General features: G+C 41.7%; 1 protein-coding gene and 1 long non-coding RNA gene across 3 annotated transcripts in view; both read left to right on the forward strand.

Moving 5' to 3' along the window:
- The window catches only part of LOC126213321 (peroxynitrite isomerase THAP4-like), a 257176-nt gene that overhangs the window by 88576 nt on the left and 142603 nt on the right, over nucleotides 1-25997 (forward strand). Inside the window, exons 1-2 of one of the 2 annotated variants that reach the window (XM_049941012.1) lie at nucleotides 19698-19834; nucleotides 19937-20135. In XM_049941012.1, coding sequence (XP_049796969.1) covers nucleotides 19758-19834; nucleotides 19937-20135 — 276 coding nt within the window. In that variant the 5' untranslated portion in view covers nucleotides 19698-19757. Of the gene's footprint in view, nucleotides 1-19697; nucleotides 19835-19936; nucleotides 20136-25997 lie in introns of those variants that run through there. The other variant, XM_049941013.1, reaches the window with a different exon arrangement.
- Nucleotides 22175-22892, forward strand: LOC126213324 (uncharacterized). The gene is made up of 3 exons (XR_007541141.1): nucleotides 22175-22267; nucleotides 22422-22532; nucleotides 22692-22892. It is a non-coding gene; the product is annotated as an uncharacterized LOC126213324 (long non-coding RNA).

Genomic DNA, 25997 nt, shown 5'->3' on the forward strand with positions numbered 1-25997 from the left:
TATTCTTTCTATCAAGAATTGCTAGATAATTAACAAACTCACTTTCCTGAGATAGCTTCATTTTGACAGCAACAACAGCTAAACCTAGGACAGACGGAGAGGAAATAAAAGAAATTTTTGAAACACTCCTCAGTTTTGTGAATTTTGAAATTTTCTAGGAAATCCCCCAACATGTGTGATAAGTTCATATGCCTCTAAAATAAGTAGCATCTACATCTACTAACAAAGTTGTGCAACATTTGTATGGACAATCTCAATACTTCATATTGCAGCAGGCCCTATAGAAAGGCAGTCATCTGCACCTATGGAGTCAGTTGCTCTACAGAAATTGGCAAATGTTAAAAGAATAAAGTTTTAACTGGGATAAAGAGAGAAGATCAAATACAAAACAGCAATGAGGATACAAAATCTTATGTTATAACATGTGGTATTTTATGCAGATGAAGGAATACTAATTTACTGTATATGTATCATATAATTTTTACTTACGTGTTCAAGATGTATCTATACAACCATGTAAAGAATTCATTGTTTAACATTACTGCCAAAAATTTCGAGATGCTTGACCAGTTTACTTCATAGTTTTAAACCACTGACATAGGCTATTTACAAGGCCTGCTCAAAAAGTTCTGGAACTTTGTGCACAAAATTTTTTCCGCACTTGCATTTCACTTGTTGTGCACGGTCTCCTTCGAAATACTCTCCTCCACAATTGATACACCCGTGGCATTTCCTCTTGCAGTCTTGCTGCGCCTCCTGCCGGATGTCTGCTGGTTCCACGTCTCGACAGTACGGACAATGAGACAGCGCAGTGATTTCATATTTTGTGCGATAGTCACGCACCAACAGGGATCGATGAGCGAGTGCATAATCGTGATGCAAGAGCCTGTGATTGTCTCACCATATTTCAGGCCATTTTCTTCTCACATTTTATCTCGGGCATTGCAACACTTCTGAATAGCACTGTCGATTGACAGTTTGTCCCTGTGACACAAATTCACAATGACAATGCTGACACGATCATAGTCACTAGATGTTGAAAGATGCCTGGAATGAGGTCATGAGACCATTTTTAAACTGTGTGAACAATTCGTAACACGGGGTATGGCTCAAGCACTCGTCACTGTAACTTTCCTACATAATTTGGTGTCTCTCAGTAAAGGTTTCTTTGAATTTCAAGCAAAGTGTAATGCAGACGCATTGCTCCTCTAGCCGAGGCATCTTGAAATTCTCAAACTGTGTGACACAACTTTCTGCTCAATAAAGCACTGAACACTGACAGACATACAACAGTGAAACTTAAACATTAAACACAGGCGTGTGCAGGGATGCCAACCATATTTCACTCGAGATGCCATTCGTGGGTAATTACGAATGTTCCGGAATTTATCGAACAGATCTGGTATTTTTTAAATGACAGTTTACAAGTTTTGTGTTAAAACAAAGTTTGAAGAAGTGCAGTGCTGTTTTGCGCTGTGCTGTGAAAATGTGCAGTTCTGTGAACTTAACCTGCAGTCAGTTTCAACTACAATAGCAGGGAATTTGAACTGTTACACCAATGGTATCTCTCAAATATATTTGTAGTAACTAAGTAATATATGAAACAGAGCCAAGTAACACAAATATGACTTTATTCATAAACCTCTGAACAATAACAGAAATAAGCCTCTCGTGACTCCACATGTAATGAGACAAGTGAATCCTACTGAAGGGCAGTGTAAGCGATGCACAACTTATTTTAGTAGTATGAGCTAAAAGAACGCAGTGAGAGTGAATCGACCCTGCTCCACTCGTGTACAGGCGTAAGTCGATGTCAGACGGTGAGGTGGAGAACGTGCCGTGTGCACGCTTCGTACAGGTGTCTTCTAGTGACCGGCCTGCGCTGACACGGTTGCCAGTTAATTCGAGGGCTCACTCGCGCTGACATTACACTCGGCGCACCCACACTTGCCTGCACTAGTATCGGGATACAGCAATATTCTTCCTCTTTATATATAATTTTAAACAAAAATAGTGTTCTCAAGAATGTGCTGTTTTGTTTTCTTCCTCGCAGTTGGTTTCAACAGAAAATATGGAAGTAATGTTGATGGCTTATTGTCGTATAATTAGAATACTACTACAATGGAAGGTGAATCGTCCAAAAACATTGTATTCGTACCTGTTGGCAAATTAATAAACACATCAAAAAAAGTTTTGCATCACCGCGGTTCCCAGATGTTGACTGTGGATACTGTATCACAGACCCATCCCTTTGACTGTTGAGAGATGTCACTAAACCCGCCCGAAGACGTAAACAACCGTGCACGAGCAACACCTGTTAGACGGAGGGAGTCCGACAGCCGATCAGTTCCTGGAAGTAGGTACACGGCTCCTGTTGTCTGTAGTTCATCCGTGCCTAGATGGCCAAACTGTGGACAATAGGCTTCATGGTGCGCAATTTCACACCCGACGTCTGTGGCGAGGTCCATCTTTGCAACCACGACACTGTGCAACGGGCTCGACAACATGCCAGGATTGGCAAGACATTCTCTTCACTGATGAGTGTCGCATATGCCTTCAACCAGTCAATTTTCAGAGATGTGTTTGGAGGCAACCTGTCAGGCTGAATGCCTTAGACACACTGTCCAGTAGTGCACCAAGGTGGAGGTTCCCTGCTGTTTTGGGGTGGCATTATGTGGGGCCGACGTACGCTGCTGGTGGTCACGGAAGGTGCCGTAACGGCTGTACGATAGATGAATGTCATCCTCCGACTGCCGACCGATAGTGCAGCCGTATCGGCAGCATATTGGCGAGGCATTCGTCTTTACAGATGACGGTTCGTGCCCCCATCGTGCACATCTTGTGAATGACTTCCTTCAGGATAACGGCATCGCTCGACTAGAGTGGCCAGCATGTTGTCCAGACGTGAACCCTATTGAACATGCCTGGGATATATTAAAAATGGTTGTTTATGGACAACGTGACCCACCAACTACTCTGAGGGATCTATGCCGAATTGCCATTTGAGGAGTGGGACAATATGTACTGACAGTGCCTTGATGAACTTGTGGATAGTATGCCACAATGAATACAGGTGTGCATCAATGCAAGAGGATGTTCTACTAGGTATTAGATGTACTGGTGTGTTCAGTAATGTGGACCACCAGCCCTGAAGGTCTCGCTGTATGGTGGTACAACATGCAATGTATGGTTTTAATGAGCAGTAAAAAGGGCAGGTATGATGTTTATGCTGATCTCTATTCCAATTTTCTATACAGGTTCCGGAGCTCTCGGAACCGAGGTGTCGCAGTACTTCTTTTGATGTGTGTATTATGCAAAATACTGTCATTGAAGCTACTATCCTCACAGATCCAGCAGCTGGAGAGGTTTCTCTCATGTCCCGTGCACCATGCATTTTCCTCATTTGAAGTGACTTCAGCACATTTACGAGGGCAGTTCAATAAGTAATGCAACACATTTTTTTTCTCGGCCAATTTTGGTTGAAAAAACCGGAAATTTCTTGTGGAATATTTTCAAACATTCCCGCTTCGTCTCGTATAGTTTCATTGACTTCCGACAGGTGGCAGTGCTGTACGGAGCTGTTAAAATGGCGTCTGTAACGGATGTGCGTTGCAAACAACGGGCAGTGATCGAGTTCCTTTTGGCGGAAAACCAGGGCATCTCAGATATTCGTAGGCGCTTACAGAATGTCTACGGTGATCTGGCAGTCGACAAAAGCATGGTGAGTCGTTGGGCAAAGCGTGTGTCATCATCGCCGCAAGGTCGAGCGAGACTGTCTGATCTCCCGCGTGCGGGCCGGCCGTGCACAGCTGTGACTCCTGCAATGGCGGAGCGTGCGAACACACTCGTTCGAGATGATCGACGGATCACCGTCAAACAACTCGGTGCTCAACTTGACATCTCTGTTGGTAGTGCTGTCACAATTGTTCACCAGTTGGGATATTCAAAGGTTTGTTCCCGCTGGGTCCCTCGTTGTCTAACCGAACACCATAAAGAGCAAAGGAGAACCATCTGTGCAGAATTGCTTGCTCGTCATGTGGCTGAGGGTGACAATTTCTTGTCAAAGATTGTTACAGGCGATGAAACATGGGTTCATGACTTCGAACCTGAAACAAAACGGCAATCGATGGAGTGGCGCCACACCCACTCCCCTACCCAGAAAATGTTTAAAGCCATACCCTCAGCCGGTAAAGTCACGGTTACAGTCTTCTGGGACGCTGAAGGGGTTATTCTGTTCGATGTCCTTCCCCGTGGTCAAACGATCAACTCTGAAGTGTATTGTGCTACTCTTCAGAAATTGAAGAAACGACTTCAGCGTGTTCGTAGGCACAAAAATCTGAACGAACTTCTCCTTCTTCATGACAACGCAAAACCTCACACAAGTCTTCGCACCCGAGAGGAGCTCACAAAACTTCAGTGGACTGTTCTTCCTCGTGCACCCTACAGCCCCGATCTCGCACCGTCGGATTTCCATATGTTTGGCCCAATGAAGGACGCAATCCGTGGGACGCACTACGCGGATGATGAAGAAGTTATTGATGCAGTACGACGTTGGCTCCGACACCGACCAGTGGAATGGTACCGTGCAGGCATACAGGCCCTCATTTCAAGGTGGCGTAAGGCCGTAGCATTGAATGGAGATTACGTTGAAAAATAGTGTTGTGTAGCTAAAAGATTGGGGAATAACCTGGTGTATTTCAATGCTGAATAAAACAACCCCTGTTTCAGAAAAAAAATGTGTTGCATTACTTATTGAACTGCCCTCGTATATTTTCCAAATTATAAAAGTAACACCGGAATTTCAACGTTCTTTGACAGACAACAGTTTAAAATTTGATCAGTCCGGGTAGACATTCCAACCACAGTACCATTGGTGCTCTTGCTTTCTTCTTGCTGGCGAAAACTCTGACAGGACTAACCTATTCAGACATGCTTCAAAACTGGTTATTCCTCAACTTTAAGATGATTCAGACGACTTCATCTTCGTGCAAGATGGTGCTTCGCTTCATTTCTCTAAGTGTGTCTGATGTTACCTGAATGACACCGTTCCAGGATGTCAGGTTGGAAGAGGAGCAGCAGAAGATGAACTTCATCGCTGGTGGCCTCCCAGGTCTCCAGATCTCACTGCTTGTGACTTTTATCTGCTGAGTTATGTACAAGACGGCATTTTTATCCCCCCTGTACATGACACCCTCGAAAGGCTGCAGCATTGCACTGTTGAAGCTGGGAATTCGATGACGAGAGATCGGCTGCTTTTTTGTGTATCAGGAAATGGGCCGTTTTGTTATTTGTCATTTAACAGATGGTGCTCACATCGAATGCATAAAAATTTTCCGGGAACACTAGAGTTGTGTTTCTATCATTTGTAGTTTGAAGCAATAAATGTTTGAAATCTGTTCCCTCTTTTTGAATATCTTGTATGTAGCAGTTGTGAAGCATTGCCAAGTTTGTTAGTAAATACTATTTCTCATTACTATAAATGTAAAAGTCAATGTTTTGTACTGTATAAATTGTGGAAATAAAATGAATAGGGTTTGGACAAAAAATATAGAAACACTGTGAGAAATTTATGCTTGAGCATAACTGAATTAGAATTAAGATTGCATCACACCAATGTAAAGTCATTTCACCATATCCAGGGACAAATAGAATATAACTAATGCATGTAAAAACTGACAGTATCAAACAAGTAATATATTACATATGCAGATGCTACCCAAATTTCCAGGTTGCACTATTGTATTTGGTGACGAACAGCACCTGCGAAATCTCCTCAATAAGTTGTACGTATCAGTTGGGATCAGAACAGTGTTTCGTGTAGTTTTGGGTTTGTTATATCAGAGCTAAGTGAATTTGAATGTGGGCGAATTGTTGGTGCTCGTTTGGCGGGTGTGCCTGTGACAGAGGTAGCTGAAGTGTTCTGTGTTTTAAGAGGCATCTACATCTACATCTACATTTATACTCCGCAAGCCACCCAACGGTGTGTGGCGGAGGGCACTTTACGTGCCACTGTCATTACCTCCCTTTCCTGTTTCAGTCGCTTACGGTTTGCGCGAAGAACGACTGCCGGAAAGCCTCCGTGCGTGCTCGAATCTCTCTAATATTACATTCGTGATCTCCTCGGGAGGTATAAGTAGGGGGAAGCAATATATTCGATACCTCATCCAGAAACGCACCCTCTCGAAACCTGGCGAGAAAGCTACACCGCGATGCAGAGCGTCTCTCTTGCAGAGTCTGCCACTCGAGTTTGTTAAACATCTCCGTAACGCTATCACGGTTACCAAATAAGCCTGTGACGAAACGCGCCACTCTTCTTTGGATCTTCTCTATCTCCTCTGTCAACCCGACCTGGTACGGATCCCACACTGATGCGCAATACTCGAGTATAGGTCGAACGAGTGTTTTGTAAGCCACCTCCTTTGCTGATGGACTAAATTTTCTAAGGACTCTCCCAATGAATTTCAACCTGGTACCCGCCTTACCAACAATTAATTTTATACGATCATTCCACTTCAAATTGTTCCGTACGCACACTCCCAGATATTTTACAGAAGTAACTGCTACCAGTGTTTGTGCCGCTATATATAATCGTACAATAAAGGATTCTTCTTTTTATGTATTCGCAATACATTACATTTTTCTATGTTAAGGGTCAGTTGCCACTCCCTGCACCAAGTGCCTATCCGCTGCAGATCTTCCTGCATTTCGCTGCAATTTCCTAATGCTGCAACTTCTCTGTATACTACAGCATCATCCGCGAAAAGCCGCACGGAACTTCCGACACTATCTATAAGGTCATTTATATATATTGTGAAAAGGAATGGGCCCATAACACTCCCCTGTGGCACGCCAGGGGTTACATTAACGTCTGCAGACGTCTCTCCATTGAGAACAACATGCTGTGTTCTGTTTGCTGAAAACTCTTCAATCCAGCCACACAGCTGGTCTGATATTCCGTAGGCTCTTACTTTATCAGGCGACAGTGCGGAACTGTATCGAACACCTTCCGGAAGTCGAGGAAAATGACATCTACCTGAGAGCCTGTATCTAATATTTTCTGGGTCTCGTGAACAAATAAAGGGAGTTGGGTCTCACACGATCGCTGTTTCCGGAATCCGTGTTGATTCCTACAGAGTAGATTCTGGGTTTCCAGAAATGACATGATACGCGAGCAACTTTCCTTTGCTGAGTGATTACCTACTCGTCTGCATTAAGTTACATTTTTGTACTTCAGAGGAAGCTACCATTCATCGTGCCCAATAGGTATTCTGTCATTCTGTACTCCCCTCCGGTCACACGATGACAACACTTTGCCGTACAGTACAGCATCTTGCTACTGTTGCAGTCTGCAGCTCACGCTACTCGTCAAGTCATTTATGTATGTAGAGAACAAGAGGTCAGACTGATTGTACGGCTGTCTCTGAACACTCGCGTCCTGTGCTCTGTTACATTGTAGAAGTAGAGTATCTCACCTTTTCTCTCTCACTTAACACTACAGCCCTTCTGCTATTATACTTCAGTATTATTTACAGACTTAACTTACAATGCATATTATTTTTTGGCAGTTAACAATAATGTTGTGTTTTTTAAAAGTTTGGGACTTGTGTGTTGTTGTTGTTGTTGTTGTCTTCAGTCCTGAGACTGGTTTGATGCAGCTCTCCATGCTACTCTATCCCGTGCAAGCTTCTTCATCTCCCAGTACTTACTGCAACGTACATCCTTCTGAATTTGCTTAGTCTATTCATCTCTTGGTCTCCCTCTACGATTTTTACCCTCCACGCTGCCCTCCAATGCTAAATTTGTGATCCCTTCATGCCTCAGAACATGTCCTACCAACCGGTCCCTTTTCTTGTCAAGTTGTGCCACAAACTCCTGTTCTCCCCAATTCTATTCAAAACCTCCTCATTAGTTACGTGATCTACCCATCTAATCTTCAGCATTCTTCTGTAGCACCACATTTTGAAAGATTCTATACTCTTCTTGTCCAAACTAGTTATCGTCCACGTTTCACTTCCATACATGGCTACACTCCATACAAATACTTTCAGAAACGACTTCCTGACACTTAAATCGATACTCGATGTTAACAAATTTCTCTTCTTCAGAAACGCTTTCCTTGCCATTGCCAGTCTACATTTTATATCCTCTCTACTTCGACCATCATCAGTTATTTTGCTCCCCAAATAGCAAAACTCCTTTACTGCTTTAAGCGTCTCATTTCCTAATCTAATTCCCTCAGCATCACCCGACTTAATTCGACTACATTCCATTAGCCTCGTTTTGCTTTTGTTGATGTTCATCTTATATCCTCCTTTCAAGACACTGTCCATTCCGTTCAACTGCTCTTCCAAGTCCTTTACAGTCTCTGACAGAATTACAATGTCATCGGCGAACCGTAAAATTTTTATTTCTTCTCCATGGATTTTAATACCTACTCCGACTTTTCTTTTGTTTCCTTTATTGCTTGCTCAATATACAGATTGAATAACATCGGGGAGAGGCTACAATCCTGTCTCACTCCCTTGCCAACCATTGCTTCCCTTTCGTGCCCCTCGACTCTTATAACTGCCATCTGGTTTCTGTACAAATTGTAAATAGCCTTTTGCTCCCTGTATTTTACCCCTGTCACCTTCAGAATATGAAAGAGAGTATTCCAATCAACATTGTCAAAAGCTTTCTCTAAGCCTACAAATGCTAGAAACGTAGGTTTGCCTTTCCTTAATCTTTCTTCTAAGATAAGTCGTAGGGTCAGTATTGCCTCACGTGTTCCAACATTTCTACGGAATCCAAGCTGATCTTCCCCGAGGTCGGCTTCTATCAGTTTTTCCTTTCGTCTGTAAAGAATTCGCATTAGTATTTTGCATCTGTGACTTATTAAACTGATAGTTCGGTAATTTTCACATCTGTCAACACCTGCTTTCTTTGGGATTGGAATTATTATATTCTTCTTGAAGTCTGAGGGTATTTCGCCTGTCTGATACTATCTTTCCGAATACACCAGCCTACTGTTCAAAATCTGCCTCTAAAGTAAAACATCTTTGATGTGGAAGAAGAGAATTTTGCTGAAGCTATTGAGAACAGTATTGCTTCCCATAAACAGTTTGTTGAGCAGGATTCACTGAAGTGCCAAAACAATATCATCACACTTCCAGAAACCAGAAAAGTGGTGTGTGATGAAGTATGGTGATAGACTGCATGTTTGTCTTATGGGTGTAGGCAGTGGGACTGGTCATGTCATACCTTTTATCACTGTAAATGGAGATTTGTCATATAGCGTAAGTGTTAATTTTTTTTGTCAGTGAACACACTGCAACTGAACTCGGTAAACACTTTATATTCTCTTATGTCAGCAATGGAGAAAACAGGATCGCCACAAGATCTTGAAATCGGGTAATTTCTAACGTATTGAGGAAATCGGGGAAATTTGAAAACACACTGGGAAAATCTTGTTTTTGTCTCAGTAGCACGAAATTGTTCGTTTACCGAGATGTCGTGCTTCGTCGCTGGCTGGGCACAGCTGAGTACGTGCGCCGCTTCTTTATTCTCTCATTCTTACTCCTTCTCCCCTTCCCAACCAACTACTTGTTGCTAGCCCAGCAGCTGCTGATGAGAGGCAGGGAGGCATGAGGAGTTGATTTCTCGCATCTGATTCTCAGGGCTCGTTGACGCAACAGCCGGAGACAACGGTCGTGTGTGCACGAGCTGTGTCTGAGTGATTGTGTGAATGTGTGTGTGCGCTCTCATTTTGTGACAAAGGCTGTGGCCAAAAATTTAGTTGCAAGAGTGCGATTGTGTTTCACAGGTGCCCGTCTGTGGCTCAGCGATCATCTTTACGGTGAGTTGCTACCTTCCTCATTGATTCTCAGAGCATTTGCGCAAATTATCTGTTGCGTGGGTGATCACTGCGGTCTCCTTTCGTCGACACGGTGTCTGCGACAACGTGAATAGCTGGCCACACGAGTGGAATTCCCTGACGAGCCAAAACCGCAGGCCGTTTCGGTGGGTATCTCAAACGGATCGGGCCTTCCGATCTGGAGTCCGTGGTTTCCCACTAATGTGCCGGACCTGCCTGTCGGATCTAGTCTCACCGATAAGCTCACAGGCCGGGTCTGTCTGTGTGTGGCGTAATTTGGCGGCTTTTCACTGTTTCTACACGGACCCGGGACTGGTGCTCCTCGGCAGGCCAGAGGCCACGGGGGATGGATTTCAGAAAATGCGACTCTCTCACCACAAGTACATTGTACGGTGCGGCATATTATAGACGTTCTATTTACTGTTTTGCAACTTGGCACTTTGAAAGTAGTTTATATATTAGAAAGTATGGATTGCAAGAAGAAGAAAATTGTGGCAGTCGCTGGCAGTTTGTACGCTATGTACTCGTGTATTTCTTGAAAGAAAAATCACACAATATCTGTAGAATAATAGACATAACAAAGTGGATAATAACTGACAATAACAAACATAGCAGAACTAACATTTTATTGGTGGTCACCTTTAGTGTTGGTCTACACAACTCTTCCCCACCTTATACATATCTTTGAAGAAGCCTACTTTTTTCTGAGGTTCTATCTTAAAGCAGTGAAGCTATTTTAAATCTGTCTTGCAGCTTCAACAAAATGGGTATTTTTGTCACCAGATATGTTTCGCTTTAGTGAAATAGAATATCAGTGGTCTTAATGAAACATATAGCATTTGGCGTGCTTTATCCATCTGAAAACGGTTCTTTACAAACAATGTTGATGTTACTACTTAAGATTTTTGCTCACGTGTTTAGAAATACAGAAGTCCTTAAATTTTTTGTCAACTTAAGCCTTTACTTTCCCTTGATGTCTCAAAATTTGTCAGGGAAAAATGCTAAAACTTTTCTGGAAATCAGGATTTTAGTTGGGGAACTTGTGGCACCCCTGAAAAAGGAAAACTGGAGCATACTGTTAACTCTGCAATCGAATGCCTGGATACGGTACCAAGGTTTGATGAAAATGAACGATTAAAATGTGTGGAGCAATTGAAAGTGTTGCAGCTCACAAAAAACAATAGGCAATATGGCAGCAAAACTATGATAGTAGCTAGCTGTTTGTATGTCCATTCTGCTACTCTAAGAAAATGCTGTCTGATGTTTTTACCGCACCCACGTACTTTACTGAACCTGATTTGTAATCATAACTTGGTGAAGCCATCATTAGATAGTAGTAAAATAGAGTTAAATATCTGTAACCATGGGAACCCATAGTGTCTCTTTTGACCAATGATTATATACAGCCAGACCTTCATTTGTGTGTGGTGAAATGTAGGGCAATTACATATTTGATGCCAAAACGTGACAAAACAGTTCAGGTATTTATGGTCTCTTCAGTTTTGTCAAAATATGTTGATATAGTGGCTATCATTCCTGTTGCTAATATACTAGGTGAGCAATTGAAATCCTTAACCAGAAATGTTTTGTGTATATTGGAAAGAATAGGTTTCAAAGTAGTTATCCTCATTGCAGATAATAATAGTGTCAACAGGAAAGCATATGAATTTTCAGTGTCAAAAAAATCCTGCAACTTTCTGTTGACCATCCACTTGATTCAACTAGAAAATTGTGTTTTATGTTTGACACTGTCAATATTTATTTATTGTTCTGTGGGACCAAATTAAGGAGAAGTCTCCATGGTCATGGAACGAGTCAATACATGAAATTATAACACGATTGTAGAAACAGATAAAATGAAATATAAAAAAACATTTAGGTGACAAGTCGTAAGTTTAAATAAAGAAAATAAAAAATGTGACACTGGAATTTGCTTAATTTTTTAGCTCTTCCAGGAGCTCCTCGACAGAGTAGAAGGAGTGAGCCATGAGGAAACGCTTCAGTTTAGACTTAAAAGAGTTTGGGCTACTGCTAAGATTTTTGAGTTCTTGTGGTAGCTTATTGAAAATGGATGCAGCAGAATACTGCACTCCTTTCTGCACAAGAGTCAAGGAAGCTCATTCCACATGCAGATTTGATTTCTGCCTAGTATTAACTGAGTGAAAGCTGCTAACTCTTCGGAATAGGCTAATATTGCTAACAACAAATGACATTAAAGAAAATATGTACTGTGAGGGCAATGTCAGAATTCCCAGACTATAGAATAGGGGTCGACAAGAGGTTCTCGAACTTGCACCACATATAGCTCGAACAGCCCGTTTTTGAGCCAAAAATACCCTTTTTGAATCAGAAGAATTGCCCCAAAAAATAATACCATACGACATAAGCGTATGAAAATATGCGAAGTAGACTACTTTTCGTGTTGAAGTGTCACTTATTTCGGATACTGTTCTAATGGTAAATAAAGCAGTATTTAGTTTCTGAACAAGATCCTGGACAAAGGCTTTCCACAACAGCTTACTATCTATCCGAACGCCTAGGTACTTGAACTGTTCCGTCTCGCTTATAATATGCCCATTCTGATCAAAATATCGGTTCTTGTTGAATTGTGAGTTAGAAACTGTAAAAACTGAGTCTTACTGTGATTTAGCATCAAATTATTTTCCACAAGCCGCAAACTTATTTCATGAACTACGTTATTTGATACTGTTTCAATATTACACACAAGATCCTTCACTACCAAGCTGGTGTCATCAGCAAACAGAAATATTTTTGAATCACCTGTAATACTAGAAGGCATATCATTTATATAAATAAGAAGCAGCAGTGGCCCCAGCACCAACCCTTGGGGAACGCCCCACTTAACAGTGCCCCATTGGGACTGAACATCACTACCACTCTCAATATTGCGGAGAATTACCTTCTGCTTTCTGTTCTTAAAGTAAGAGGCGAACCAATTGTAAGCTACTCCCCTTACTCCATAATGGTCCAACTTCTGCAGTAATATTTTGTGGTCAACACAGTCAAAAGCCTTCGCTAAATCAAAGAAAGCACCTACCGTTCTCAACCTTTTATTTAATCTGTCCAAAAGCTCACAGAGAAAAGAGAATATAGCATTTTCAGTTGTTAAACCATTTCTAAAACCATACTGAACATTTGACATCAAATTATGTGAATTTAAATGCTCCAGTAATCTTGTATATACAACCTTCTCGATAACTTTAGCAAACACCGATGGCATAGAAATAAGTCTAAAATTGTCAACATTATCAATGTCTCCCTTTTTATAAAGTGGCTTCACTACCGAGTACTTTAATCGGCCAGGAAACCGACCACTCCTAAAGGAAAAGTTGCAGATATGGCTAAGTACTAGGCTAACATACATAGAACAATACTTCAGTATTCTGCTAGATACCCCGTCATATCCATGAGAGTTCTTGGTCTTTAGTGATTTACTTATTAACTCAATCTGCCTTTTGTCAGTATCATGGAGGAGCATTTCAGGTAAAAGTCTCATAACACATTTTTCTAAGAGCGCTATATGGTTCCCTGTTGGGACTAGGTTTCTATTTAGTTCACCTGCTATATTCAGAAAGTGATTATTAAATGCTGTACATATGTGCGACTTATCAGTAACACGGACTTCCCCACTATGCACTGATTCTATATCCTCGACCTGTCTCTACAGACCAGCCACTTCCTTTACGACTGACCATATGGTTTTAATTTTATCCTGAGACTTAGCTATTCTCTCTGCATACCACATACTTTTTGCCTTCATAATAACATTTTTAAGCACCTTACAATACTGTTTGTAATGGGCTGCTGCATTTAGATTTTGACTGTTTCTAACATTTTGATATAATTGCCACTTTGTTCTACAAGATATTCTTATCCCTCTAGTCAGCCACCCAGGCTGCCTGTTTGTGCTAGTACCCTGTTTTGAACGTTCTAACGGAAAGCAACTTTCAAAGAGCACGAGAAAAGTCCTGAGAAAAGCATTATATTTATCGTCTACTGTATCAGCGCTATAAACATCTTGCCACTCTTGTTCCTTGATAAGGTTTACAAAGGTCTCTACAGCAACTGGCTCAGCTTTCCTAAACAGCTGATGACTATATTTAACACGTGTTGCAGCACAAAAATCTTTTAGAGTTAAAATTTGTGCATCATGATCTGAAAGGCCATTCACCTTTTTGCTAACAGAATGCCCTTCTAGTAATGAGGAATGAACGAAAATGTTGTCTATGGTTGTTCTACTGTTCCCTTGCACTCTCGTTGGAAAGAATACGGTTTGCATAAGATTATATGAATTAAGGAGGTCTACCGGCATCCTTTTCCTTGCGCAATCACTTATACAATTAATATTGAAGTCACCACATATAACTAACTTTTTGTATTTCCTATAAAGTGAACCAAGAACCTCCTCTAGCTTTAGCAAAAATGTTGTGAAATCGGAGTCTGGGGATCTATAAATAACCAACAGTTACACTCCTGGAAATGGAAAAAAGAACACATTGACACCGGTGTGTCAGACCCACCATACTTGCTCCGGACACTGCGAGAGGGCTGTACAAGCAATGATCACACGCACGGCACAGCGGACACACCAGAAACCGCGGTGTTGGCCGTCGAATGGCGCTAGCTGCGCAGCATTTGTGCACCGCCGCCGTCAGTGTCAGCCAGTTTGCCGTGGCATACGGAGCTCCATCGCAGTCTTTAACACTGGTAGCATGCCGCGACAGCGTGGACGTGAACCGTATGTGCAGTTGACGGACTTTGAGCGAGGGCGTATAGTGGGCATGCGGGAGGCCGGGTGGACGTACCGCCGAATTGCTCAACACGTGGGGCGTGAGGTCTCCACAGTACATCGATGTTGTCGCCAGTGGTCGGCGGAAGGTGCACGTGCCCGTCGACCTGGGACCGGACCGCAGCGACGCACGGATGCACGCCAAGACCGTAGGATCCTACACAGTGCCGTAGGGGACCGCACCGCCACTTCCCAGCAAATTAGGGACACTGTTGCTCCTGGGGTATCGGCGAGGACCATTCGCAACCGTCTCCATGAAGCTGGGCTACGGTCCCGCACACCGTTAGGCCGTCTTCCGCTCACGCCCCAACATCGTGCAGCCCGCCTCCAGTGGTGTCGCGACAGGCGTGAATGGAGACGTGTCGTCTTCAGCGATGAGAGTCGCTTCTGCCTCGGTGCCAATGATGGTCGTATGCGTGTTTGGCGCCGTGCAGGTGAGCGCCACAATCAGGACTGCATACGACCGAGGCACACAGGGCCAACACCCGGCATCATGGTGTGTGGAGCGATCTCCTACACTGGCCGTACACCACTGGTGATCGTCGAGGGGACACTGAATAGTGCACGGTACATCCAAACCGTCATCGAACCCATCGTTCTACCATTCCTAGACCGGCAAGGGAACTTGCTGTTCCAACAGGACAATGCACGTCCGCATGTATCCCGTGCCACCCAACGTGCTCTAGAAGTGTAAGTCAACTACCCTGGCCAGCAAGATCTCCGGATCTGTCCCCCATTGAGGATGTTTGGGACTGGATGAAGCGTCGTCTCACGCGGTCTGCACGTCCAGCACGAACGCTGGTCCAACTGAGGCGCCAGGTGGAAATGGCATGGCAAGCCGTTCCACAGGACTACATCCAGCATCTCTACGATCGTCTCCATGGGAGAATAGCAGCCTGCATTGCTGCGAAAGGTGGATATACACTGTACTAGTGCCGACATTGTGCATGCTCTGTTGCCTGTGTCTATGTGCCTGTGGTTCTGTCAGTGTGATCATGTGATGTATCTGACCCCAGGAATGTGTCAATAAAGTTTCCCCTTCCTGGGACAATGAATTCACGGTGTACTTATTTCAATTTCCAGGAGTGTAGAAGTTTAGCTCCATTAAATTTAACCACACCTGCACAACATTCAAACACCTTTTCAGTGCAGTACTTTGAAACATCAATTGACTCAAATGGGATGCCGTTTTTCACATACATGGCTACTCCCCCACACCGCAAAGAGCTCCTAGAAAAGCTGCCAGCCAACCTGTATCCTGGTAAAGGAAGCCTCTGAATTATTTCCTTATTTAAGAAGTGTTCAGATATACCAATAATTTCAGAGTCAACATCTATAAGCAGTTCACTAACTTTATCTCTAATACCTTGTATATTTTGATGAAACATACTAATTCCCTCATTACTCGGATACCTAAGCTTTGTCAAAAGTGGTTCCTTTGTTAGAGAGACTTCCCTTAAGCGGGAATACCTATCAGCTGACTTTAATCTAAAAAAGGTGCAGCTGTAACACCCACTACTGCAGGAATTTTCCCATGAGTGATCCCACCAACCCCACCTATGCTGTCACCTATAAGCTTTGCCAACCTCCCCTTCCCATACCTGTTGAAATATATCAGAAACAGCTGGGAAGCAAAATGAAATGTAAACAAAACTTTGCATTTTCTTAACATGGAAGACCATGAAGTAATGCTGTCAGCACAATAAAGACATTTGGAACTTGGTTTTGAGAAGGAAAAAAACTCTTTGGTCAAGTATGGCCACACCCTTTCATCAAAGGCTTTGTACCATTCACCAATTCAAAAGCAGAATGTGAAACTGGCATTAAGAGTTCTCATGAAAATAATGTTGTACCACTGAAACATGGCACACAAGATATGCTGATGTTTCTGCACAAATAAACCAGATGGTTGGTTTCGTCCAAATTATTGTGAAATGGCGGAGGATTATTGATCTGTGTTTGAAGACCAGAGATTTAGTGATCATAGTTGAGAAGACATCAGAGGAATATCCAGTAGTCATATGCAGCTTTTATGTAATATTTGTCATGGACTGAGAATTTGGAGACTGTCAGTACAACCAAGTGTTGGTTTGTCCGCACAGACATTTTAGTCTCTAATCTTAACCACAGAATCTTACAGAACTTACAGAAATCACATATTTGTTCCAAAAATATAGACTGGACTAAATTTTGCTCAGCAAGGTTCAATCTGATAATCTTCAGAGCTGATTTGGATCCTATCTGCAACTAAGTGAGACCAACTGTTACATAAGCTATGTGTGCAGGTCTTGGAAAATGAAAGAAAATTAAGATTTAAAAATGATGTGCTATTTGCTGCTGAAAATAGTAATATACACTTCAAAATTCTAATTCCCATCCAGCAAATTCAAGATCATAATACTGATTTGAAGCTGTGGTTCAGAAGTACTGGATTTAAATTTTAAGTCACATTATGTTCCTGCTGATATTTTACCCATACTAATGTATGTAGCTGTCTACACACTGAGAAAAGTTTTCCCAAAATCAAAATGTAATACTTGGCTGTATTAAAACTAAATGAGGAAATGGAAGTAGACTCTTCATATGACTTATAAAGGACCAGAACAGAGGTAAACTAACCTTGCCCTCTGAGGAAGTAGTGTACACTTTTGGATTGGTGTGGGATACAATATCTGTACTCATACAGTTTTCTTCATCAATTTATGAAATGTGACAAACGGCTATCTATCTCTCGTAATTTAGCCATAAGATGAGGGATGAAAAATAAGTTGAGTTGTTGCTAAGTGCAACTGTTTGCTCCACAGCAGGCTACTGGGTAAACTTGAAGATGTCTCTCTTTCTACATGGAAGGTACTATCAACTACTTTGAGAAAAGGAACAACAATAAAGAAAGGGAGGATTAGATCATTTCAAAAAAAACTTTAAAAATGAATTCCTATGAATTAATTTAAAATAAGCATGAAAATAGAGCCAACAGTAATGCTAAGTGAGATTAGTCTTGTATGAAAGTGTTTGGTATTAGAAAGTTAGAGCTTCTGTTTCGTTTAGTTACTTCAAATACTAACTGTGGCCTAATGCAAGGAGGCTTGTAGAAGCATTTCATGCTCTGTTTCGTTTAGTTACTTCAAATACTAACTGTGGCCTAATGCAAGGAGGCTTGTAGAAGCATTTCATGCTAAGTGTAACATCTGACTTCCTCATTGCTATTTCAGCTTTCAGTTACTCTTGTGAATCCAACTTTCATCAGTACTGTGATTTGACGAGCGCCGGAAAAAAAACCGATATTCGCGTGTTTGAGCTGTAGGGGGAAGATACGGGAGTAATAATACGAGGTGCGGCTAGAAAAAAACCGGACTGATGCTGGAAAAAACATTTATTTACAATTTCATGTTATCTCCTTCAATGTACTCTCCTCCTCGGTCTCTACACCGCTCCATACGAATTTTCCACTGTTCATAGCAATGCTGCAGATCATTTTCGGCAAGTCCATACATTACTTCCGTCGCTTTTTCTTTTACTGCTTCAACAGTCTCAAATCTAGTTCCTTTCAAAGCTGACTTGACTTTAGCGAAAAGAAAAAAGTCACAGGCGGCCAAATCAGGTGAGTAGGGTGGATGGTCTAAGATGGGAATATTGTGTTTTGCCAAAAACGTCTTCACTGACAACGCACTGTGAGCTGGGGCATTGTCTTGGTGAAGGATCCGTGACTTTTTTCTCCACAAATCGTTCCGTTTTCTCCGTACTCGCTCACGTAGGGTAGCCAGGACGCTAATGTAGTAATGCTGATTCACTGTTTGTCCCTCTGGTACCCAATCAATGTGCACAATCCCTTTGATGTCAAAATGGTCTGCCAGTGCGAGTGTCATCACTGGTGTCTTCGCGGCCATCTTTAAATCGTTTAAACCACTCAAACACTTGTGTTCGCGATAAACAATCATCGCCGTACACGTGTTGTAACATTACAAACGTTTCACTTGCAGATTTTCCTAGTTTGAAACAAAATTTGATGTTAACACGCTGTTCTTTCTGTACACTCGACATTTTCCGACGCACAGACAAAACGTCAACTACTTAAAACAGACGCCACGGGCAGACTGAGTGCAGGAGGCAGATGAAACTCGAGCAGTAGGCGGAGCGAGAGTCACGTGACAGGCCACGCGACTTTCAGCCTTATTGCATTCGTTTTATTGTTTCACCAGTACTAGTCCGGTTTTTTTCTAGCCACACCTCGTACATGCTGCCACAAAATAATTTTCATCACAACGCGGCATCAAGTGTTTTATGGTGTGCTTCTTCTTTTTATAGCTTGTGGGCCCATTTAGAGATCACTATTTGTTACCTTCTGTATTAACAGCAAATGCGGATTTATCTGTTTTTGTTCCGGCGCTCCTCATTAACATCTTTACTGTTTCGATAATTAGTGAATGCGTAGTAGTACGTTACTGTTGGAGCATGGAAGTTTTTTGTTTTTTGAAGATTGCAGTTTTGTTCTTCCGTGCCCTTCTCTTGCAATTTTTCAGTATTCTGATGCTTTGTTAAACAGTGAAAGAGGAGGCATTTACGATGGCATTGACTGATACTTTTATTTAATTTTGTATCCGTTGTGAACAACTTAAGTTCCAGAATGAAAAAAATTATACATAGCTAACGTCATATTGTTAGCAATGAATGACTGGCAGTTGGAGCGTATTCTACTTGGAAGCAATTCGAAAGGTAAGTCTATGCTTTTTGCTCGTTTTTACTGCTTGCAGTAAATGTGCCAGAAGAGGTACTGCAATACAGGTAGGTTCATTAGAAGGGTTAGCACCTGCAGTAATCAATATGTCAGTGAAAATGAAGGGACCTAGTAAAGGCCTTAACAGTGGTTTGTGTTACCGAAAACCTGAATCTCTTTAAATCTGCAGTTAACTGGCCTCAAAAAACAGCATAACTCGCACCCGTCAGAAGCAGTCGCTGGATCCGTAGTAGAGGGGAGACGCCGTGACGTCACAGCTGCGAAGCCGAGGGTAGCCATCTCAATCAGACCAAAACATTGCTGCTGTAAGCTTGTGTGCATAGGCTTGTCGCTCGCTTTTGGAAGGATTTTGCGCTTTTATGGTGACTTGTGTGGTGTTCGGATGTACGAATCGTTCTGATTGTGATGCGAAATCGAAGGGAATAACATTTCATGTGTAAGTTGTCTCGCTAAATGTGATTTTACAACTTCATTGTGAACGAACGTGTACTACATCTCTACTTGTACTATAGTGTATTTTTCTCCTTTATGATTTTAGATTTCCGAAAGATGGAAGTCGGAAAGCTCTGTGGCAGAATGCCGTGAGGAGGAAGAATTGGCTTGCGTCTAAATGGAGCACTATATGTTCTCAGCATTTTCGAGAAGAGGACATTGACCGAACTTCCCTTTCAACAGTAAGGCTTCGAGAAAATGCTGTACCATCAGTTTTCCCTACACACCCAAAACATTTGCAAAAGGTATGTTAATTCAAAGAATTAAATTCTTAGTTTTGAAGTTCACGTTTCAGTATAATACGTACGTATCGTCGATAATCGGAGTGTTGAGTAACTCACTTTGTCTTCATCATGTACCAAATTAAAAGCTATCACTACATTAACTGGCGTGAAGTATAGGCCTAAACAGGACACTGTGTAGATTTGCCATTCTATGTACCGTATTTCAGTGAATATTGGTGGTAATGAACAGTGTTTCCCAGTAGTGTAACGTAACTGAAATGTCCCAGTACGTATTACATACAAGATTTATTTATGGGGCTTTGGGGGAGGGTATAGCTAACTTAGTTTTCAGTTTCTATTATTTAGCACTAATTCCGAAAGTAATTGAATACACACGTGACGTAAATGTTATCAGTTATGTGAATTTACCACTGTAAATACCTGTCAGATTGACAAGAAAGGCTTGCATTTAAAAGAATGAAAATTATAAAATAGGGAATGACATAAACAAAGCACAATGTAAAATGGTTTATGCCTAAGCCACCTAAAAACATTGGGATATTGTTGCCCTGTTAAGAAATCTCTTTCATACCAAAATAAGAAATTGGGACCTAAGGTAAGTAAGCAATAAGTAGAACTCCTTACTAATATTAAAATGACTCCCATAACAGATGAAAATTGGAACGCTGTTATACTGCCTTGGCTAACAGACATGTCATTTAAGTGCTGCTGCCGCAGTTGATTTGTTAGTTACTAAAAAAAAAGTGCCCTAGTCTCATACTAGAGCTGCTGCGTACCACGTAAGAGAAGAAATGTGGGTATGTGTTGAAGTATGTATGAACTGTATGGAAAAGAGTTTTGTTTTCTTCCTCAGGGTCAATGCTATCCAAACTGAAAGTACCTTTTTTGTGTATAACAAATACCTAATTTATATTTCTTGGGATTCTCCGCAGTTCTGTTCCACTTGACAACAGAATGAAGTTGTGCACAATGTGAGTTTGTTGGCTAAACATTAACTCACATTGAGTTATTGTATCAGACTTATTTATCTGCTGCTTCATTGTTTAAATAATTAACAACAAAGATCATTTGGTTACCTCTTCAGATATGTGTGGTGGTCAGAACCGCAATCAGTCTGTTACACATTAGTAAATAGCTGCTACAATACATCATTCTGAACTCAAACAACTGAAAAGTTTTGGTTTGTATGTCACGAAAATCGGAAAAGACGTCGTCACTTTTCGTAAATCTGACATTGCTTCGTCCAATCAGATGGTTGTATCAGGTGATCGTAAGAAAAAGTAAAGAAAGAACACGAGTTTGTGATACACGTTTATTACTGAATTAACAAAATTGTATCGTTTACATTGAAGACCGGCATATACTACTAGCTATTCGTAATATTACATTAAAAAATTTTTAATCAGAAGAAACGCTGAATTTCGCCTTTACGAGATTTTATTTTAAACAACTAATTTGATGATGTTACATGCGTATATGGTGCAATTAGCGACTTTAATACACACAGCGCTATAGCACACTGGCAATGTTTGTCAGTGTGTCATGGCAGCGAGCCACGCCCCCATGGCTTCAAAACGTAGTACGGCTGGGATACGTAGCGCCATCTCCCCTTGCATCTAAAGCTAGCGAAATGAGGGATGCTCAACTACCTGACCTACTGATAGATGGCTCTAGCGTCAAGCTACCATGATCCTTTGCGAGTCCAGGTGTCTCGGGTCACGCTCAACTACAGGATAAACCGATAGATGACTCTACGGTCACGTTACCATGATCCTTTGCGACGCCTGTAATACTGACAAGTAGTGATGGGCTAAACTGCGATTTTCCGATATCAGTGATTTCTGTGAATGCTACTTTTCAGTATCTGTTATTCTTAACTGCGATTTGTCGCAGTTAAGAGTCGCAGTTAAGGAACATAGGTCGTGTATCCCTCCGCCACTGCTACTTCCGCGATTTCTGCTACTTCTGCGATTTCTGCTACTTCTGTGACTTCTGCTACTTCTGCGATTTCTGTGACTTCTGCTACTTCTGCGATTTCTGTGACTCCTGCGATTTTTGCGACTTACTACTGTATGAAAAAGTTACATCTGTCAACACGGAAAATTGCATCGCAACAAACCTGTCATTGGCAAGTATGTTTTACGTTTTTTCTTCCGTTGGCTTTAATTTTGTATTAAAGAAACAACTGTGAAAATATTAATAGTGTAATTAATATGTAAGTAGCCGTACAGTACCGTAATAGTTCGTCTTTAGAAAATGAATTCTAACATATTGTTATGTTCACAGGTACCTGAACTACATTTCAGTCACTCAGTAAAGTGATAACTCAAAACATCATTGTCAACAGATCTGAAGAAATTGCCACTGCGTCTTTAGACCGTTTTCGTCAGACGAGAGGTTAGTTTCTAAGCGTTTCGATGGACTTAATTACTTCAGTGAGATCGTTCTTGCAAATGTGATATTCATTATAGCAAATATTAGCAATCTACTCTGTCAATTATATTTCTAGTAATTAATGACAGCAAAAATTGTTTAATAATCCTTGTGTTTTTGCAGACACAGTTCTGACTCTGATTACTGGTTGCTGTACGTATCTATCCACATCAAGGCTGTTGGGAGAGACTCGTGAAGATTCAAGACAGCTCTTAGAGGATTTGCAGTTTAAAAGTGAAACAATTGTGAAATAAGTGTGTGAATGATTAAGCTGTGTTTTATTGAAGTTGTTGTGCGATTTTAAATGAATAATAAATGTCAAATACAGTGAGTGAATAATAAAAATCTCATTTTCCACATGTTAAGCCGTCCTATACCCATAATTTTCCGCCACTTACTTATTGGTAAACACTTGTTGGAGAGCGACATGCCGCCCCCCCCCCCCCCCCGGCCCCCTTTCTCCACAATCTTGGTGTGACACTGACCTGTAACATATCCCGAAGTCTACAATATGCATTTTGAGGCTGTTGATATGAAAGTGAGAAGTACAGATCTTCCAGTTAAATCAGGAATAGCTTAAGTGCATTACTTGAAAGTAACACAGGAAAAGCTTACTTATGTAGGTGGTAGTAGTGTCGGCAAAAAGTTCTTGTGTGTGAAGTTGGCATGTAGAACACCAGGTGTAAAACTTTTCTTCCGAGTCTTGAACTGTGTCGGAACAAAAGTGAGGCATTCATATGACTGTTTTCATTTCTCTACACTTATACAGATGTCTGAGTTCTGCTGTGTTAACACTGCAAAGTCCTGTAGGCATGAGGAGTATTAACCAAAACTGTCATATTGGAAGCAGAATCAAACACATTTGTTACGTTACTTGATATTTTCAGGAGAAAAAGGCAATGTTGCTTCTTATTAATATAATACATTCAGAGTCACAGCAGTATTTGACCAACCATAACTGATGCTGAATGTGCATGTCGTCATATAAAATGAAGGGCTTATTTCAATAGTGGTACAAGTCCATTACCTCCACTTTTCTGTCTATAATGCTTCTAAAATTAGTGATCCAAACAAACATAAATAAAGGTTCATCTCTAGCAAGAAGCCATATGCTTGAATATTTCTGGTATCCCAACTGCAGATTTTTCAGCGCTCATTTAACTTTACGACTCTATATCTCAAAATTAACAAAAATGGACTTGTACCACTATTGAAATAAGCCCTTCATATGCACACACAGCACATCGATCTCGTGAGGCACAAGGCTCTCATAACGAAGTACGTACGTCGGTCAACAGATGACACTAGGAAAAGTATGTTAACTGCGCTTTTTAGTTGCTACTTGCGACTCTTAGTTGCGACTTGTCACGGAAATCGCAGTTAGACTCCATAGCGTACCGCAGAGATGGACGTAGTACGAACTTTGGCCTACAGATGGCACTGTTAACCGCGCTTTTTAGTTGCTACTTGCGACTCTTAGTTGCGACTTGTCACGGAAATCGCAGTTAGACTCCATAGCGTACCGCAGAGATGGACGTAGTACGAACTTCGGCCAACAGATGCCACTGTTAACCGCGCTTTTTAGTTGCTACTTGCGACTCTTAGTTGCGACTTGTCACTGAAATCGCAGAAAGCAGTGCTAAATTCGACCAATAGATGGCTCACGTCTTTGAATGTGAAATACTACTTGCGACTGCTAACTGTGACTGAAATCGCAGTTAGATTCTGTAAAGTTGCTACTGTGATATCTGTGACTTCTCAGTCACTGCGATTTCTAACAGATACGCGATTTCCTGCCCACCACTACTGACAAGGGAACCTCCCCATCGCACCCCCCTCAGATTTAGTTATAAGTTGGCACAGTCGATAGGCCTTGAAAAACTGAACACAGATCAATCGAGAAAGCAGGAAGAAGTTGTGTGGAACTATGAAAAAAAATAAGCAAAATATACAAACTGAGTAGTCTATGCAAAACATAGGCAACATCAAAGATAGTGTAAGCTCAGGGGCGCCGTGGTCGCGTGGTTAGCGTGAGCAGCTGCGGAACGAGAGGTCTTTGGTTCAAGTCTTCCCTCGAGTGAAAGTTTTACTTTCTTTATTTTTGCAAAGTTATGATCTGTCCGTTCGTTCATTGACGTCTCTGTTCACTGTAATAAGTTTAGTGTCTGTGTTTTGCGACCGCACCGCAAAACCGTGCGATTAGTAGACGAAAGGACGTGCCTCTCCAATGAGAACCGATAACATTTGATCGCAAGGTCATAGGTCAACCGATTCCTCCACAGGAAAACACGTCTGATATATTCTATACGACACTGGTGACGGCATGTGCGTCACATAATTGTCTGAAAATAAAAAAATAAAATTTTCACTTGAGGGAAGATTTGAACCAAAGACCTTCCGTTCCGCAGTTGCTCACGCTAACCACGAGAGCACGGCGCTCCTGAGCTCAGATTGTCCTTGATGTTGCCTATGTTCAACATGGACTACTCAGTTTGTATATTTTGCTTATTTTTTTCATAGTTCCACATAACTTCTTCCTGTTTTCTCAATTGATCTGTGTTCAGTTTTTCAAAGCCTACCCACTGTGCCAACTTATAACTAAATCTGAGGGGGGTGCGATGGGCAGGTTCCCTTGTGAGCGACAAAGAAATTTCAACTCCTGCTTATTCTGTAGTCTGATCTATGAATGATGGCTGTTCGCGCAGATTGATATACGGATGGGGATTGCACTGTTTGCCGGTTTCAAGCGACGATTGCCGTAAGCGCATAGACGTGCTCTGGGCTAGAAAAAAGCGTGGTTGCTGCAAATTATGATTCTCACTTGCCTGCGCGGAATTTGTTGCTTATCTCTACCATCGACCGTGACAGCTCGCAAGAAATGGAATAAAATTTTACTGAATAGCTCGCCACGGTCGCGTTTAATGCTCACGATGGCAACCACTTTCATAGCAGAGATCTGAGAACAGTACTGAACGGCATATTGGTTGTCGGAAAATGCGTGACGTAGATGCGCAGAACAGGCTTGACCCTAACTATAGTGAAAAAATTCAGCAAGGAAAGGTTCCCTTCCTAGTTCCGCCACACAGTTTCGACCTAAATTCTGTAGAACTGGTCTGGAATCTTGGAAAGAATATCTGTAGTTGTAATGCATAGAGCATCTCGCCCACTAACCTGAAAAAATACAGGCTGATGCTTCTGCTGTTAACAAATGTCGCCTATCATGAAGTAAGCCTTTCGACGTAAACAGTTACGTTAGCGATTTGCGCATCAGTTTTGCTCCTTTTATATTCAAGTAGCTTTCCTGTTGGTTTCCTAAGACAGAAGGAACCTCCTTCCAAATCTTTCCACCAGATAAAAAACTTCAGTGAGTAGGTATTGAACCCAGGACCTTGACATTACTAGCAAAAAACGGTAGTCGTTACGCTACGA

The sequence above is a fragment of the Schistocerca nitens genome, chromosome 11, assembly GCF_023898315.1.
Source record: "Schistocerca nitens isolate TAMUIC-IGC-003100 chromosome 11, iqSchNite1.1, whole genome shotgun sequence".
Taxonomy (NCBI): Eukaryota; Metazoa; Arthropoda; class Insecta; order Orthoptera; family Acrididae; genus Schistocerca; species Schistocerca nitens.